The sequence below is a fragment of the Podarcis melisellensis genome (assembly GCF_964234715.1).
Source record: "Podarcis melisellensis genome assembly, chromosome: 8".
Lineage (NCBI taxonomy): Eukaryota > Metazoa > Chordata > Lepidosauria > Squamata > Lacertidae > Podarcis > Podarcis melisellensis.
This window is the reverse complement of record NC_138540.1, coordinates 75938919-75958130: the sequence shown is the minus strand read 5'-3', so window position 1 is coordinate 75958130 and position 19212 is coordinate 75938919. Positions and strand designations below refer to the sequence as shown.

At 45.5% G+C, this 19212-nt stretch overlaps 1 protein-coding gene across 2 annotated transcripts; it reads right to left on the bottom strand.

The window, feature by feature from the left end:
• Positions 1-6575: 6575 nt before the first annotated feature.
• Positions 6576-17864, bottom strand: LOC309375296 (phospholipase A2 inhibitor and Ly6/PLAUR domain-containing protein-like). Of its 2 annotated transcripts, none has more exons than XM_081920971.1 (6): positions 17767-17864; positions 15599-15707; positions 14143-14259; positions 10769-10918; positions 8491-8628; positions 6576-6927 (listed from the first exon to the last, which is right to left on the bottom strand). In XM_081920971.1, the coding sequence occupies exons 2-6, from the start codon at positions 15645-15647 to the stop codon at positions 6725-6727; spliced, it is 657 nt and encodes a 218-aa protein (XP_081777097.1). In that variant the 5' UTR covers positions 15648-15707; positions 17767-17864; the 3' UTR covers positions 6576-6724. The 2 variants fall into 2 exon arrangements, with proteins under 2 accessions (XP_081777097.1, XP_081777096.1); XM_081920970.1 differs by lacking the exon at positions 17767-17864 and adding an exon at positions 16330-16516.
• Between the last annotated feature and the right edge of the window lie 1348 nt (positions 17865-19212).

Sequence of the window (19212 nt, the reverse complement as noted above, 5' to 3'; positions counted from 1 at the left end):
GAAAAATTGAGCTTTATACACCCTTGTTCACCATAATTGAGGTTGATGTGTCCATACCTTAGATAGATGATAGACAGATAGATAGATAGATAGATGATTGATAGATAGATAGAGATAGATAGATAGATAGATAGATAGATGATAGATGATAGATAGATAGATAGATAGATAGATAGATAGATAGATAGATAGATGATAGATAGAGATAGATAGATAGAGATAGATAGATAGATAGATAGATAGATAGATAGATAGATAGATAGATAGATGATATAGATAGATAAATAGATGATATAGATAGATAGATAGATAGATAGATAGATAGATAGATAGATAGATAGATAGATAGATAGATAGATAGATAGATAGATAGATGATAGATAGAGATGATAGATAGATAGATAGATAGATAGATAGATAGATAGATAGATAGATAGATAGATAGACAGACGAAATTTTTAGGCCTGGTAGATGCTCCTGAGTGAACATTTTTGCAAAACCCATTTCCCCTGATATATTGCATTTCTGCACATGATCTTCCCTTAACTGGTGCATTCTTATGCACACTTTACCATGGCATATGCATTTTTATCCACATGTACATACCACATTTCAAAATTCAGGGAAACGTGAATTTTGGATAGCTGTGTTTCAGTTCTCCCATTGTTTCAGAATTTAAAAGCATGAAGGATGGAACAAAATGAGAGAAAAGAGCAATGTATCACAGTGAAAGTCAAACAACCCAACAAAACAGCACCAAAACCACAGCATCAATGGGCAGCAAAATCATCACAGTATCAATATAGACAGGTGGGGAAAAATGGACCCAGAGAAGGTCACAGGAAAACAACAAGGAGGCCTTTATTCCCTGCTAAATCAGAAGGATTATTTACAAGAGAACTTTGATCAGCAGAAATCCAAAAGTAGCCAAGATGAAAGACCCAGAAGAAGGAGCAGCCTTATTGTTGCAGTTAATCTTTGAATCTACACTGCTAGCCTGAGGTATAATGTCCTTTGGAAGCTGACAGCTGGCAGTGCAGCCCTTACGAATGAAATGCACAATGTTCTCTCCTGCACATGAAAAACAAAAGGTAAAGGTGAGAGGAGGAGTCACTGCTCCCAGTACCATATGCAGTTCCTCCTATAAGTTGATCTCTTGGCCCCTCTGGGCACACAGCTCATGCAAAACTTTGACCTGTTCGCCAGCCTGGACTGGCTGATGACCTCTCTTACCCACCTATTGTCGCATTCCTTGAAAGGACAAAACAGAGGTGTTGATCAGCCCTGCAAGTCTCCTTCTTTCCGGTGCAGCTGATGCCGGTGGCATCGCAAGTCTCACATTGCAAAACAGGAAAGGCCTCTTGAGGAAGGGAGAGAAAAGGTTTCACAAGAGGAAAGGAGGTGGGGAAATAGGCAACGCCGCTTGAAATGCACCTGTGTGCCACTTGTGGCTGTTTCTGCAGAACCCAGGGCTCAGTAGATTCTATGTTGAAACCAAAACAAAATTCAGCAACGGGCCATTTGTATGTAGTAAACAAAATACATTTGGCCAATTTGTACCATTCCTTTGTACACCTTAATTTACTAATGAAAGTTCCAGTACTGTTTTGAGTACTTTTCTGACATGGCTCTTTATTGAGAAGAGCAATGAACTATGCAGAGCAATGAAGGCCATCCCCACTCATAGAAACTGTTATTGAGGCTCTCCTATGGGATTTCACCTAGAGGGGAACAAATCTATTTCTGATTCATGACTATTACATGGTTTAAGCCAAAATTCCATTCTATTTCTGCATTACTGGTAACTTGTGATTTCAATATGCTTTTTGTAGGATTGATCTGATGTTTTTAAGAAAAGAATTAAAGGGATGGGTTATTATTTTCTTTTCTCCCCTCCCCAATTTTTGACATTCTCGTGAATGGTTGGTGAATTTTAGTCCTCTCCTGGAGAATGGCTTCTCCAATGATGTCACCTGTGAACCTGGGGCACAACAGCAGAATTGCTTTTAATACCGTTTTAGATTTTTTTGAACATTTTAAAAAATGAAATCATTTTTATTTGATGCACTCCTGGGTGAGTCACATGACCTGTGCCTCACTCATCGCTGCCCCCCAGTACTTTTTCAGGGTGATAGCGCACAAGATCATGATACCCCAAATAGTTTCCATAATTTTGTGTGATGCGGGTGGCGTTGCGGGTTAAACCACAGAGCCTAGGACTTGCTGATCAGAAGATCGGTGGTTCGAATCCCCGTGATGGGGTGAGCTCCCGTTGCTCGGTCCCTGCTCCTGCCAACCTAGAAGTTCAAAAGCACGTCAAAGTGCAAGTAGATAAATAGGTACTGCTCTGGCGGGAAGGTAAACGGCGTTTCCGTGCGCTGCTCTGGTTCGCCAGAAGCGGCTTAGTCATGCTGGCCACATGACCCGGAAGTTGTACGCCGGCTCCCTCGGCCAATAAAGCGAGATGAGAGCCACAACCCCATAGTCGGCCATGACTGGACCTAATGGTCAGGGTTCCCTTTACCCTTAATCTCGTGTGAAAAAACAGGATGTCCCTTTTTTATGGAGCACTTTGCAGGTATACAATAGTTTGGGCCCCTGTCTGCTACCAGCTGTCCTTTCCTGAGCCTATTGCTTCCTTCATCCACTAACATGAACATTGTTCGTTATGAGGCAACTCAGAACTGGGCACTTCCCCCCCCCCACTCCATAAAATACAATATCGCCACACTTAAATAGTATGCAGAATCTGGTGAGACCTTTTTGGCTCAGCTCAGCAAGTCAACATTTCAAAGTGCAAACAGCTTCATCAAGACAATGAAATAAAATTGACCTGAGTATTGATCTTAAATGCTTCGCTGGGAAACAGCAGGCCATTGGGAAAGATGCCAAAATCTCTCCCCAAATATCCATGACTGGAGTGCTCTGGGGAAATACTAACTGCCATTAAAACTGACAGCTGTCTGTCAAAGCAAAATATGCACCCCCACCCTTGACTCCTACCTCCTCTACCCATCACATCAGGTCAGTGAATTTCCCTGGTCAGTTTGGTTCCGTTTTTTTAAATGAGGTGGCAGAGATAATATTTAATTAGGGATTTAAAACATCACTTGGAGGAACAAATGTACAGATAGGGCTGTAGAGCCTTGGCATTAAGGCCGGGCAGTAAGAAACACACACAGCCTTTTCTTTGCCTTTTTCATTGGCATCTTTCTATATTAGGCACCACATCCAAGACCAGATGTGTGGCCTGATAAATGCAGCTGGCTTAGCAACAAGGAAGCAGAAAGAAAAGGTTGCCAGCCTTCAGGGCAACACCGGCGTTAGAGCTCAGCCCCTGAGCTTACTTTGAATGGTCTTCACAACATGGACAATTGGAGGGCAGGAAGTTCTCTTACACAAGACAGTTTGACTAGGTACCTTCCAGTTCTGCACTTGCCTTAAGCAAGCAGATGTTCTCCTCCTTGTAGCTTTTTATTTAAATCTATCTCTCATCCTTCCTCCCCAAGGAGCCAAGGGTGTCATTTTTTATATTTTAAAAAAAATACAAATGACAAATTTTAAAATTCTAAAAAGGACATGAAAACTAGCACCGCATCTAATCCGGACAAATCCCAGGTCCCTGAACCAAATCAGGATAATTTGGGCTGATTCCATCCTGGACACAACTGGAATATTCCAGAGCTATCAAAATAGGGGGAGACAAAGTTGGGTGGGAGGAAGGGAAGAAGGAAACATTTCAGCCGAGAGACGTTATCTGCATATCCCCTTTCCCCCTCTCCCCTCACCAATAACCGCATGTTTAGTTGTGGTTTTTAAAGCATTAGGAATGTGCAAAGGCCCTGATTCAAATATAAGGTCTGGTCCAGGTCCCGTTGGGTCCAGACTGCTGAATCCAGGGCCAGCCCACCCAGGAGGCAAGGGGAAATGACTGACTCAGGCTGCAGGATTCAAAGGGGCAGCAGATCCCAGTGCATATCTTTATCCCACCCTTCTGATGTAGATCTTCTTCCCTCACCCTTCTTCTACTGGGGAGGACGCCATTTTGTGGTTTTCCTCAAGTGTCAAAACATATTGGGCCAGCCCAAGAAACGTCTTGGGCTGGCAAATGGGGGGTACCTTGCACAGCCTTATTAAAATTGTCTGGGGGAAAATTAAGAAGAACCATTGCTACTAATTTAAATGTTGCTAGGAACGGCATCCTTCAGCCGTCTTGGAGAATATGCTTTAATTCTTTGCATCAAAAAGCCTCTCCCTACGGTGCTAGCTTGGATCTGGTTCTGCTGAACTGTTCACAGTGGAACAACCCAATTCCCAAGATAGTTTTGAGTTTATCTGTCACTAGAAGCACAGAGGAGGAGAAGAAGAAGAGTCTCATAAGTGCTGGCATGGTAATGAATGGTGCACCCTATGAATGCTATTGCAAAAAAAAGTTTGAAGACATCTCCCTCTCTTACCCAACAGTTTCTCTTCCTGCGGTGAAGCAATTCTCTTACTAGAAAAGGTATGCAGCAATGTTCTAGGAGAAAACCGGAACGTTAAATGAACTCCTTTAAAAATGGAACTAACAGTAATTTCAAGATGCATTGGCTAGAGCTGGAGTAGATGAAAGGATGATTTAATCATAGAGTTGTAGAGTTGGAAGGGACTATGAGTGTCTAAGTCCACCCCCTTCTAATGCAGGAATATTTTACCCAACGTGGGTCTCAAACCCACCACCCTGAGATTAAGAGTCCCATGCGCTGCCAACTGAGCTATCCCAGGAGCCTGTGTGGTTCACTTTTGTTCTCCCTCTCCTCTTTTTAGGGCCACAGGCACAGCAGCTTTGGGAAACCTATGGCACTCTGGCTGCCATTGAGTTCTTGCTCCCATCATCCACGACCACTGAACCTGCTGACCGAGGCTAATGGGAGTCAAACAACATCTGTAGTGCCACAAGTTCCCTACCCCTGCAGTAGGGATATCAGGAGGGAATTTCTAGTGCATGTGTTAGCTGCGCCCATTCACTATGGTCCAGATCCAGATCAGGGTCTTCAGCCAAGAGACAAGAGCTGCATTCACAAGGCAGTTTGTTCTGCACCCCTGACTTTCCTTAGCTGCTGTAATTTATGTGTTATGTTTGAGCTTTCGCATGGCATAAAAGCCACTATCAGAAATGTAACAGAATAGAGTAGAAATTTAGTACTCATTTCCAGGCTAATTTCTTCCAGGAAGGAAAAAAATCCATTTGCAGTCCTATTAACTCTGAGAATCATGGGATAAGAGCAATATTCTGGTGGGTGGGTAGGTGTAAAAAGGCAAAGGACCCCTGGACTGTTAAGTCCAGTCAAAGGCGACTATGGGGTTGCTTTCAGGCTGAGGGAGCCGGCGTTTATCCACAGACAGCTTTCTGGGTCCTGTGGCCAGCATGACGAGACCGCTTCTGGTGCAATGGGACACCGTGGAGGAAGCCAGAGCACACAGAAACACCGTTTATCTTCTCGCAGCAGCGGTACCTATTTATCTACTTGCACTGGCATGCTTTCAAACTGCTAGGTTGGTAGAAGCCGAGACAGTGCAATGGGAGCTCACTGCATCACGGGGATTCGAACCGCCAACCTTCCGATCGACAAGTTCAAGAGGCTCAATGGTTTAGACCACAGCTGAAAGCCCTAGGCCTCTGTGGGGAACAGGTTCCACAGCTTAGGGGCTGCTGCAATACGGATGGAATTTGTCCTTCAGCTATGCTGGTTCCAAAAAATTCAGGGCTTTATAAGGGTCACCATTGGCCCTTTAAACTGGGACCAGCCCGCCTTTAAATTCATTTTGCTACAATTCCACATCAATCTGGCTTGTCTCCATGATGGCTTCTTCTTTTTAAAAATGAAAATTGATGTGGAAATGTTAAGGACTGGAAAAAATGAGAACTTGAGGCAGACTAAAACTGGCAGATTTCATCCGTCCCTAATTGCGGCACCAAACCGCCCAGCGCCCTCATAACACCAATGCCGATCGATTCATGTGCGGGCTCTGAATTTCCTCTCGCTTTCCTGCTGAAATCCATTACTTTCATTCAACAAAGCAATGATAATGAAACTCAGTCCCAGGAAAGCATTGCTGAGGGATGAGTCACTGCAGCAGCATCCATTAAGGTGCATTACACGGGGCGGCTAGTTGGCAAGTGGAGCTCTCCGTGAATTGGAAAAAGGTTCCTGGGTGACTGAGCTTTGCTGGACTGAGAACAGCCTTTTAAAGCCCTTTAAAGAGCACTGGATTTTACGCTACCACTCCATCTAGTGGCTTTTCATGGTTTCAGAGAAGAGCTTTTCCCAGCCTGGGACCCGCTGGGAATTAGAGCCCATAATTTCTGCCTATGCTCCGGCAACCTCTAGGTTGGACTGCAAGGACATGCATTGATTTTATGCATTCACTCTTAAGTACTGATCTTAATTGCGATTTCTGCACCTTTGTGAAAGTTTGGGTTTCCTTGTCTGTTGTCTTATTCTGCTGTGGTTTGTGGACCTTTTGAGTTAGAGTTAGAAGAAAAGGTTTGTGTGTTGTTGTTGTTAATAATAATAATACAACATGTTCACATGTCACTTTTGTTACTCCTGGTGTTTATTTTCACTGAGGAAAACAGAGAATTCCTCCTGGAAAGGCTAAACTGCATTCAGAGAAAGTGGCGAGTGGATAAAAGACAGGCATAAATGAATGCAGAGGAGATGGAATCCCATGCAGGTCCCTTTCACGAGATGATCTTCAGCAGCAGGAGCCCAGAAAAGATTGGCAGGAGGAGGCCAGAGGATCGAGTTCCCATAGAATGTGTGCATTCAGCCACCTGGACAGCTTCAGACGACATGGGACGGAAATTTGTGGTTTCGCCTTCTATTGCCGCACAGGTGTACCTTGTAGTGCAGCCCATCATGGTCCGGTCAATGTGGGTGCCATCTGCACATGGGAGACAATATGGGTTGCTAGGGGAACCATTGCCGCTTGCCTCTGTATCCCAAACCACTCTGCCCAGCCTGCTCAAGAGGAATGGTTTCCCTTTTACTCAAAGTCCAGTTGGTCAATGAGGAGTGGCCAATCTTTCCAGAGCTCTTGTGAAAATGAAGCGTTGCTTCCAACTAGACCACATTCCCGCCATACATTTAAAGCCCTGTGATACCACTTTAAACAGCCCCCCTCCCAAAGAAGTCTGGGAGCTGTAGTTTCTTAAGAGGGCTGAGAGGTTTTAGGGAATCCCTGTTTCCCCTCCAAGGGACTACAATTCCAGGAGTTCCCTGTGAAGAAAGATGGATTGCTAAACCACTCTGGGGACTGTAGTTCTGTGAGCGGAATAGCGGCATCCAAACAACTCTTTAAGAAACTACAGTCCCACCCCACACATCAATCACAAGTTGTGGCACACTTGCACCATTTAAATGGCACCTCAAAGGGACTTCTGCCTCTAGGATTTGGCTCCTACGGCAGAAGAGAATAGGCAGCAGCAACAAATATGTAATTAACAGGGCTGCAGTTCATGAAAGCTTGTATGATAATAAATACACAAGTCTTCAAACATTCTATAAGTTTCTTTATGGGTTTAACTGCAAAAGACAAACACAGGGGCTACTCTGGAAATTATTTGTTAATGACCTGTATCCAGAGCTACATCCTCTGGATGGTTTGCAATATTTAAAACAAAACAAAAACAAAAATAAATGTATATAACATTTTTTGGGGGGAGGGGGACACGACAAAGCAATACAGTGTGTTAAAAGTAATCCACATAAAAACCAGCACCAGCAGCATACATGCATTCTAAAACTGCATTTTTTAAAAAAAAAAACAGCTAAAAGAATTTGCCCCAAGGACTAAGAGATGCTCAAAGGACTGGGAGAATGAAAAGGTTGTCAGGTCACAACCAAAAGATCTGAACACTGATGTAATCCGAGCCTCCTCTCAGCTATCAGCCACCACGTATTGCAGGTGTGGGTGGATAAGGACCTCTGGAAAAGATCTGCACAGCCCAGACAGAATTATAAAGGAATTACATTCGGTGCAGAGGTTAGTGAGCCAGGTTAGGACCTGGGAGAGCTGGGTTAAAGTCCCAACTCAGCTGTGAAAATGTGCTTGGTGATTAAGCCAGTTGCTGTCTCTCGACCTGTCCTCCCTCAGAAGCCTGTTGTGATGATGAAATGGGGAGAGGGGAATTGTTCACCACCTTGAACTCTTTCAAGGAAAGCTGGGGTATAAGTATGAAAAAGCATGCCAGTAAAACCAGTGGCTTGACACTAGATGTCTTTCCCCCCTTTGCTATGGTTTATAGCTAGGCAAATAAAATAGTTACTGCTTGTGACTGTAATACTAACAGTAGTAGTAGTAATAGTAATGAGGCAATCATTCAGATAAGCCAGCCGGAGCCATCCAGGTTTTGCTCTGTCTACCCAGCAAAATGCCCCTGCCATGAAACTCATCCCACCTACCAGATAGAGGAGAAGCAGAATGACTGCATAGGAAACCACTTACTGGTATCTACATGTGAGGTTATCTTAAAGCAGCTCGTTTCCATTCCAGTGCAATTGGTCATCTCTGTCTTGCATGACTCCTTCCATTCGTGGCAGGCAGGACACATTACTCCATTGGCACGAGTCTGTACTGGTATCACTGAAAGAAGAGGGCATGGCGGGGGGAGAAGCATTTGTCCGTCATCTCATCAGAGGAGGAGGTAATACACAGACAAAGGTTTTATGCTCACAACCACTTTCAGGAGTGCCAACTTGCCCCCCACATTGAGGGACCCCGGTGTCACTTGGCAACATATGAACGACATCATGCATGTGGTTGGGAGCCGTTGCCCAGGCATGCAATCTGGGGGGTGCAAACCAGATGCCCCCCACAGAGATGTTTAGCCTGGAGAAGAGGAGGTTAAGGGGTGATATGATAGCCATGTTCAAATATATAAAAGGATGTCACATAGAGGAGGGAGAAAGGTTGTTTTCTGCTGCTCCAGAGAAGTGGACACGGAGCAATGGATCCAAACTACAAGAAAGAAGATTCCACCTAAACATTAGGAAGAACTTCCTGACAGTAAGAGCTGTTCGACAGTGGAATTTGCTGCCAAGGAGTGTGGTGGAGTCTCCTTCTTTGGAGGTCTTTAAGCAGAGGCTTGACAACCATATGTCAGGAGTGCTCTGATGGTGTTTCCTGCTTGGCAGGGGGTTTGGACTCGATGGCCCTTGTGGTCTCTTCCAACTCTATGATTCTATGAGATCCCCATTGCACCCTGTTGGTGGCAGGAGCTGGAGAATAAAGATCGCCCTGCTCCTGCCTTGGCACACGATTGCTCACCCATCGACAGAGGGGTATGGGGAGTGCAGAGGGCATGTTTGCAGTAAGGAGGTCATTCTGTTTGGGGGGGCCTTCAATATTGGCGTGGCGAGTTCAGCCCCCTGCCCACAAATATTGAGGGGGGCCAAAGTTCCTTCCACCCCCTAGAGTTGGCGCCCTTGACCATTTTGTACAAGGTGCTCTGCCATGTTTTTCAGTCTTAATCCCATCCTAGCTCAAGTGGCGCCCGTGCCTTTTGCACAATCCCGTCTTGTTCCAAAATGTTTTCTAGTGCCGACGTCAGGGGTGGGGAACCCAATACTGGCCAGCCAGGGGTTCCAATTTGGCTATTTCCTCCAAGCCATGCCCACCTCCCAATCAGCTGGCATAATTTTTCAGCTGGTGGGAGAAAGGGCAGGGTTCTATTCTGCCTTGGCTGCAAGTGCCTGTTCACAGTGGGGAATAGCCACTCAGAGTCAAAGCAACAGGATTTAACACACAGAAACGCAAACACACCAAGGATGAGGGGACTCGTAGTCCTACAATATCAGGAGGACACCAGCATGAAGTGGCAGGACCACAGGGAGGAGGAAGAGGATCCCAGTGAGGGGTGTAACTTGGGACACACCAGGGCAAGCAGGGAATGGGGAAGGAAGTACTCACAGGGTGACCGAGGATGGCGAGGGCATGGAGGTCAATGCACAGGAACCAGAACAGCAGGACCCATCACCAGAGCCTGAGGAGCACCTGTCCCCACAAACATGGCAGGCTCCAAGGCATAGGGAGCAGTAGGAGGGGCACTCTAGGAGGCGGAGGCAGGCAAGGGCCCACAGCCCGACCCCCTAGCTGGCCAGATGGGGCTTGCTAGCTCTGGAGGATGTGATTCCTCAGTTGGAGTAGGAACAGGTGAGCCCAGATGCTGCAGTCAGCATGCAAATTCCAAAAGGGAAGCAGAGCTGAGGTGCTGTGCCTGTTCAACTGCCCATGTCGATGGACCTTGGCTTGGATACCCCTTGGCACACTATGTGAGTGCGCTTTGGGTTTGACCCTTGCTGACTGCTGGACTTCAGACTTAGCTACTTGGATGGGCCCTGGACTGCATTTCCTGACCTTTGAACTTTGGTTGTGTGGCTTGAGCCTCAGACTTTGGACTTCAGACTTGACATACTGACTTGCCTCCGGGTAGGCCAGGGGTTCAGGGCAGCTGGCTTTTAGAAATGCAGGGTTCATTCAGACTTCCTTTTGTGCCACATTTCTGGGCACAGGCCCGGACACAGAGCTTTAAACTGTGGGGCTGTGCCTAGAATGCTCAGGGCGAAAGGTAAGCGAGGAGGAGCCCGATTACAGTTTGCAGATTGCAATATGCAGGTGCCATATTGCATGAAGCTATGGAAGAAGGAAGTGGGCTCTGGAGGGTGAATGGAAGGAAACCGTGAAGGAAGGGAAACAGGAAGTGGGAATACCACTGTATACCTACAGACGGGTACAACGTTATTGCAGTCGTCAGTGCAGCAGACCCAGCTTTGGCGTACTCTTCTTCCAGCCCCCAAAGTGAAGTAAATCGGAGGCATGGAGCACTGAAACATGGTTGAACACCTTTTCTCTATTTTTGTCACTGATGGTCCATCTAAGCAGGAGGGCAGGGAAAGGAGAGGAGAGACAAAGAGGTTTATTTAGTCACCAGGAAAAAGGTTCACCATTGTCTGTATATGACAGCTGTGCTCGGAGATCTATGCCGGTTGCTGATTTGCTACCAGGCCAAGTTCAAGGTGTTGAAGGTATTAGTGTACAAGGTATTAGTGTACAAAGGCCTTGGCTACTTGAGAGCAGTTTCCCCACATCAACAGGAGTATATTTTGGTGTTGTTAGCCGCCCTGAGCCCGGCTTCGGCTGGGGAGGGCGGGATATAAATAAAATTTATTATTATTATTATTATTATTATTATTATTATTATTATTATAGTGTGCATCATGAGTAGGCAAACTAAGGCCCGGGGGCCGGATCCGGCCCAATCGCCTTCTAAATCCAGCCCACGGATGGTCTGGGAATCAGAGTGTTTTTACATGAGTAGACTGCGTGCTTTTATTTAAAATGCATCTCTGGGTTATTTGTGGGGCCTGCCTGGTGTTTTTACATGAGCAGAATGTGTGCTTTTATTTAAAATGCATCTCTGTGGCACAGAAATTTCTTCATTTTTTCTTTCAAAATATAGTCCAGCCCCCCACAAGGTCTGAGGGACAGTGGACCGGCCCCTTGCTGAAAAGGTTTGCTGACCCCTGGTCCAGATCAAGGGAAGTAATAGTAGCGCTCTGTTCTGCCTTGGTCAGACCACACCTGGAATACTGTATCCTATTCTGGGCACCACAATTTAAGAAGGATGTCGACAAGCTGGAATGTGTGCAGAGCAGGGAGACCAAGATGATCAAGGGGTGGGAACTAAGCCTTATGAGGAGCACTTGAAGGAGCTGGGTATGTTTAATAATAATAATAATTTTTATTTATACCCCGCCCTCCACAGCCAAGGCCGGGCTCAGGGCGGCTAACAAGCAATAATAAAAACAAGTTGAATGATTACAACTTAAAAACAAAATTAAAATACAACATTAGAATATTGAAACATTAAAATATTAAAATGTAACCTCATCGCAGGAGGAGAAAGGAAAAGAAAAAAGAAAGAGAGGTCACATGGAAGAGGGAGTATGCTTGTTTTCCCCTGCTCTGGATGGTAGGACTCGAACCAATGGCCTCGAGTTGCAAGAAAGGAGTTTCCGACTAAACATTTGGAAAAACTTCCTGACAATAGGAGCTGCTCAGCAGTGGAACAGACTCCCACAAGAGGTGGTGGACTCTCATTCCTTGGAGGTTTTAAAGAAGAGTTTGGGTGGCCATCTGTCATGGATGCTTTGGCTGAAATTCCTGCATTGCAGGGGGTTGGACTAGATGTCCCTTAGGGTCCCTTCCAACTCTAGGATTCTATGATTGCCTTGCTCCACATGTGCCCACTCGACCCCTTTGATCAGCGGAACTGGCTCTGTTACAAATGTCATATAATGCCTGGCCTGCATTTGCAAAAAACTGATCTTTTAGTATGGCACCCCCTACCCTTTGGAATTCCCTGCTTATTGGTATCAGGCAAGCAGCTGTTCTCACTGTACTCTTTTCCACACCTGCTGAATAGCATTTTTGTTTAAGCAAGCCTTCCCAGATATGCAAATTGCTGTTATTATTATTATTATTATTATTATTATTATTATTATTATTATTTAGTTAATTGCTGTTTTTAATATTTTTGAATGTCTTAAACAGTTGTTTTGTTTTTACCAATAATTGTATGTTTTATTCTTTTAGTAAAAAAACTTTGCAGTGTGTAGTTTTTTAAAAAACAAATAAGCAAATATGGTGTGCTTGTCTTGAAGATGAATATTGCAAAGACCTAGGGTGGGAGCAAGGCAGGAGCGTGGCTGGTCCAGTCCTATGGAATGTTCTGCCAACAGAAATTCAGCAGGGCACCTTTTGTTTCAAAGTCTGCTGGAAACATTTCTGTTCCATCAGGCTTAAGCAGGCAATTAAGAATACATATGCTTCAGGTTACATACGATTCAGGTAACAGACTCCGCTAACCCAGAAATAGTGCCTCAGGTTAAGAACTTTGCTTCAAGATGAGAACAGAAATCACGCGGTGGCAGCAGGAGGCCCCATTAGCTAAAGTGGTGCTTCAGGTTAAGAACAGTTTCAGGTTAAGAATGGACCTCCGGAACAAATTAAGTACTTAACCCGAGGTACCACTGTACATATTTCCACAATAGTCATCCGATTATTATTTTTTAACTTTTACATATGGTTTCTATTGTATGTTTTTATGTACTGGGGTTGTGAGCGATATCTCCGTCATAAATTAGTGGCATGCTGTATTCTTATAAATGAATAGATTTGAAAAACAATGACGAAATGGGGGAGAGTAAAATGCAAGAGCTAATCAAACTCGTTAGCCATCTTCAAATATCACGCTGAAGATGGGGCAAGCGTGTTTCCCGCTGTTCCAGAGGGCAGGACCAAACATTAGGGTAAACTTTCTGATGGTAAGAGCTGTTCAGCAGTGGAACGGACTACCTGGGAAAGTGGTGGATTCACATTCATTAAAAGGTAAAGGTAAAGGTACCCCTGCCCGTACGGGCCAGTCTTGACAGACTCTGGGGTTGTGCGCCCATCTCACTCAAGAGGCCAGGGGCCAGCGCTGTCCGGAGACACTTCCGGGTCACGTGGCCAGCGTGACATCGCTGCTCTGGCGAGCCAGAGCCGCACACGGAAACGCCGTTTACCTTCCCGCTGGTAAGCGGTCCCTATTTATCTACTTGCACCCGGAGGTGCTTTCGAACTGCTAGGTTGGCAGGCGCTGGGACCGAGCAGCGGGAGCGCACCCCGCCGCAGGGATTCGAACCGCCGACCTTTCGATCGGCAAGTCCTAGGTGCTGAGGCTTTAACCCACAGCGCCACCTGCGTCACATTCATTAGGTTTCTTTAAACAGTTGGGTGGCCAGTTGTCAGGGATTCTTTGGCTGTGATTCCTCTATTGCAGGGGGTTGGACAAGATTACCAGGGGAGGCGCTACCTTCCCACTCTACAATTCTACGGTTCCAAGATCCCATGATACATGGATCCACTTTGGTTCAAATCAAATTGAGGGCATCATTTCTTGTTCCTTTGGGTTACTGCAGAAAGTAACATGAAGCAGGGCAAAAACACCACCCCATCCCAACTGGTGCTGAGCTTCCACGCCCAGTGTGTCATCCACACATAGGATAGTTATCCATGGCCTTCCCACTGATCTGACTTATGGTCTCTCACACCCACCTACGGTGCTTTCAGTCAGGATGATGATGCAGGTCTCTTCAGTGCGTTTACACGTCTTCTTGTCACCTGAACAGGTGGTTCCATTGCTAAAGCAGGTTTCACACTCCAGAGAAGCACCTATGAGGGGAGGGGGGGGAACGAAACATAATGAATGCATGTTTCATCCAGTCATTAGGCATTAATCCTTACTAACTTGTCACTGGGTGCAGAAGAAGAACTGGACAAGAGTTCAGGAAGGCAGCAAGGCCATCTGGTCCACTTGTCAGCCATGTGTGCTCAGTCAGTCTATGACTGCTAAAGCAGGCTAGGTCCCGTTAAATGCAGAGGCTCCTCTCCTGGAAAGCAGAGCTAGTAATGTAAAGATAGAGCTACAGCTCTTATTTGATGCTCAGTCTGCCACCTGAATAGACTCTCCAGCCTGAGCGCTGCGTGGAGCTGTCCAAGGTAGCTGTGAAACGCTGTTGAGGCCATTGCCCCAAACGGAGCAGTCTGAGTTTTCCAATTCCTACTGCTGGACTCCACATGGGTGCTGCTTCTAGGTGAAGCCTAAATCAGAGACAGGGGGACCTTTTGGCATCACAGCACAGCGAGGGACATACAGGAGCAGTCAGGATAGTTGTCTGTTTTTAAAAAAAAAATGTTTTCAAAGGGAAAATTGGAGGGGGGAATGAAAAACTTTTTGCCATCACAGGAGTTGAACGACAGTAATGATCAATAAGGGTTTTTCAAGCTATTTTTTTATTTAAAAAATAAAAATTTGGGGGAGGGGATTTGGGGGTGCAAAAAGTCAGGGGTTGTGTGTTAGCCACCCTGTTGCAGCTACTAAAGATGTGGCCGATTTTTAGGTCACTTACTTTCTTACGGGGTCTTTGGAAGAGGGGTTGGTTGTTAAACTACCCCACAAAATGTAGCTCTGTGAGGGGAATGGGGGGGTGTTCTCCTAAGAACTCTCTGCACCCTTAACAAACAGCAGTTCCCAGAGTTCTTTGGGGAAGCCACAACTATTTGATCCAATAAGATGGTGCTTTAAACATCTAGTGCAAATGGGACCTTGGTGTCTTCCTTGCTCTCTTACCCCCCAGTCTCCACAGTTGCCTGCCTAATAAAATATCATGTTTAACCTACTTCCTTTTGCATTTATGCTTGCTCAGTGAATAGTAGAAGTCATAGAATGAAGACCTTTCTGCTGCAGAAGACGTTTCTCTTCTGCTTCATTTGCTTTTAACTGAGAGTCAGAGTCAAAGCCCTGTTCTAAGAGTTGTTTTAAGAACTCAATTCTTCACCCACCACACAGTAGCTGGAACCCAGCCTGAATCATCCCGCACTCCCATCTACACACACAAAGACAGGAGACCCCAACTGCCTTGGATGGTGGAGAGAACTGGGAACACCCACCCCGCAAATGCTCACTTGGTATCTCCCCTTCCTTTTTAATCTACCTTCAGCGCTTCCTTACCTGATGTTACCAGTGCCAAAAAGAGGCTCAGTTTCAGAAGAGTCTGCATGACGGTGGTTGTGGTCAGTATAGCAAGTACAGACACTCCTTCTGCAATAGTTCAATGGGCCTGCAATGGCATCCAGAGGGAAGCTTTTTCAAAGTGCAATTGCACATAGCTCACTTATAAATCCTTGTTAATGTTTAGGGCAGATGGGTGGAGGAAATCAATGAGAATTGCTAGGATTCTGATACAAGCATTCAACTTCAGCAAAATGTTCTCTAGTCAAAATTTCTCAGGACTTTTTCTCAACCCCACCCTCATTTATTCTCCAATAATATTTTCCACCATTTCTTAATTTATCATGGCCACCATTTCTCCCTCCTCCTTCCTATCCACCAACCATGCCCTGGAATTCTAGGTCCACAGTACTGCAAAGGAATGGTAACCAGACTGCCAACAGGTATTGCTCCTGCTCTCACCCCTAGGAGAAAATGAAAGCTCTGGGAATGACCCTCCTAATGGTGAGCTCCACTCCAAGAAACTGTTGGAATATGGTGGAGAAAGCCACATTGAGGTCTGCTCTTGGAACATACAGTCAGCTGCTTGAAAATCCAAGGTGCCCTCTATATTGTAACACTTCACTCATACTACCACATGCCATCACTTGACAGAATCTGAGGCTTCCTTTGATGGTGATAACCCACAGTTCACACAAGGTACTTGGTGCTCGCCAATGAGCCATTCTTACCTTTATTCCAGCAATCAGAAAAACTGGCATCATATGGTACCCTGAGGCACTACCACAGGAATGGGGGAACCAATTGTTCTCTAGATGGTGTTGGCCACACTCTCTCATGGGAGTACAAAAAGGAACCTTTCCTGTCCGGCAGGCCAGATCCTTTTCCTCCCACTCCTGGCAGGCTAAAATTGACTGGTGGTTGAGGCCACCACCTGTCTATAATGTAATGTCTCTATGATGTTAGATGATGATGTTTCTCCTGATTGTCAGTGAGACTCGAAAGTACAGCATTGGGTCCCTATGTGGTGGACATGTGAAAAAACAAGCTAAAGCTTTCTGGGGAAATGATATATAATGAAATGAAGAAAATGTTTAAATGGGCTATTCCCCCCAAACCAGAAGCTTTTCTTACATATATAATAGACATGGATGTTCCAAAGAGGATGACTAAACTATTTATGTATGTGACAGCAGTAGCAGCTAGAATATTATGTGCGCAGAAATGGAAAGAAGAGAAGGTTCCAATGAAGGAGTGACTTATGAAAGTAATGGACTATTCAGAAATGGCAAAGCAGGCAGCAAAACTAAGAGATCAAAATGATTAAGTTTTTATAGAAGAATGGAGGCCATTCATAGATTATTTTTTAAAATGCTACTGTCAAATGAAATTGCAGGCAGGATTTGAGATAAAAGCGGAAGAAAAATGGCAAAAGAATTGTAATAGAGAATTTGCTGTAATAGATAAAAATACAATGCAGTAGAAAAGTTTTGAGTAAAAACATTGTGTAGGCAGGGGTGGGAAGTCCACTTATGAAACAAGGTTATTGTGAAAAAGTTTGGAAATTTTACTAAAATTATATATAGTGCAGCATTGGGCTAATTGAAAGGCCTTTGACAAACAGCCCTGAGCTGCTCTTTAAGCCTCCACAAAACCAAAGGTTGAAAGAGCCATACAGGACTGTGTGCAGAAGGGCTTTCAAACAGCCCTTTTGCTGCCTTTCAGAGCAGCACCCAGCAGGATTAGAGTCCCTGCTCATCAGCTGAGGAGAGGAGACTTCCATCCTGCTCCCTGCAGGACTTTGCACTTGAAGGAGCTGGGTGCACTCTCCAAAAGGAACCCATGGGTGAAGGAGCATCCAGGAGGAGGTGGGTGAAATCCTGCTGCTCTGCCTATGTGTATGCCCATTCCCTGTGGAGAATGGGTGCAGGCAGCCAATGCAGAATTGAACCCTGGCATGCCCTACTCATCAACTCTTGTTGCCTGCCCATTGGAATGTCATCAGCTGATTGGCAGGTAGGTTTGGCTCAGGGGGGAAAAAAAGCCTAAGGAAGCAAAGGGGTGAGGGAAATCTCCCTTGCTCTGTGGTGGCATGTCATACAGGCCACAGAGTTAGATCAACACAGCATGAAGTCTCCCCAACCCACTCAAGAGCCATCTAAATTCACCTCTAGATGGAGGCCTTCATCTTGATGGAATGGAACTCCTGGTGTTTGAAACTCATGCCTAGCAAACCGCAGCAACTGTCACAAAGGCTCCTAGGATTCCATGTTCCTTAAAGTGAGAGCCCCCTTTTTGTTTTCATGATGAGGGAAAGAGGAATGGCAGAGGACAGAGAGGTCCACTCTGCTGCTGGTCCATCTCAAGCTGGTTCTGCAGGCTTTGGGAACAAAGGCTGGTGCATTGGAATAAACAGGGCACAGACAACCAACATCAGCCTGCTTTCAGCTAGTCCCCACTTGCGCTTGCTTTCTTACAACCAGTCAGAGGGTGACTCCACAATTGGTCCCTACCTCCCAAGCCACAAGTCCCAATGGGTACCAACCACCACTGGAGTCAAGCTTGGAGCATCTGTGACCCATCATTTGCAAGCACCACCAGCCCAGTCCCGTACAGTATCTCAGCATCTGGCACAAGGACATATCACACCAACGGACACAAAGGAATGTACTGTTTCTCAAAAGTGCCAAAAATATTAGATATTTCACCCCCATGTGAACTGGCCTGAGCCCTGGGATTGTCATCTGAGTCCTCTCTCCATGGGCCACCTCCAAGGGATGGCTGGAGGATGGTAATGAGAGAGCAGGCCTTCTCTGCAAGAACTTCCATTTCTGGTGCCAACTTTACCACTGTTTTGACACCACACAAGATGTTCTTATTTCCCCAGGCATTTGAGCAGGTCAAACTCTCAGGCGCTTTTAATCTGACTTGATTTTAAAATATGTTTACATGGTTTTGTGAGGTGGTTATGAATCACTTTGGGACTTTTTATTGCAGGAAGTAATTCATCCCTTCAGTAAATGTGACCTAAAACTGAGGGCACAATACATTTCTGAAGTGTTTTTTGCAGGGGCAGCCTTGAATACTTTGAGTTATATTAAATGTTGGAAAGTCATACAGGGAACCAGGCAGAGGGCCTTCTCGGTAGTGCCGCCTGCCCTGTGGAACACCCTCCCACCAGATGTCAAAGAAATAACTTTCTTACTTTTAAAAGACATCTGAAGGCAGTCCTGTTTAGGGAAGTTTTTAATGTTTAATGCTGTATTGTGTTTTTAATATTTGATTGGGAGCCACCAATGGTAGCTGGGGAAACCCAGCCAGATGGGCAGGGTATAAATAATAAGTTGTTGTTGTTGTTGTTGTTGCTACTGCACACTATTATTTTCCTGCTTTGGTTGATGTAAGGCAGGGGTGGGGAACTGGGTGGCAGTTCAGATCATGAGTTCCCCCTCCCATCATAGGCCAAGCTCGACGGGTGGGTGGGGTCACTCACATGACATCACAATGGCACCTGGTGACATTTTATGCCCACAGGGGGGTCTTCAGAAGCCATGTTCAAAATGCTACATTGTACAGCAGTGCTTTGAAAGGATCTTTTGACGATCTGACATTTT

Bases quoted from the DNA above. Each gene is read 5' to 3' on its own strand.
- LOC309375296 (XM_081920971.1), bottom strand. From the start codon at position 15,647: ATGCAGACTCTTCTGAAACTGAGCCTCTTTTTGGCACTGGTAACATCA. The intron at 10,919-14,142 runs GTGGGTGTGAGA...CCTCCTGCTTAG, and splicing joins CCTGACTGAAAGCACCGTAG to ATGGACCATCAGTGACAAAA. The intron at 6,928-8,490 runs GTAAGTGGTTTC...TCCCATGTGCAG, and splicing joins AACCTCACATGTAGATACCA to ATGGCACCCACATTGACCGG.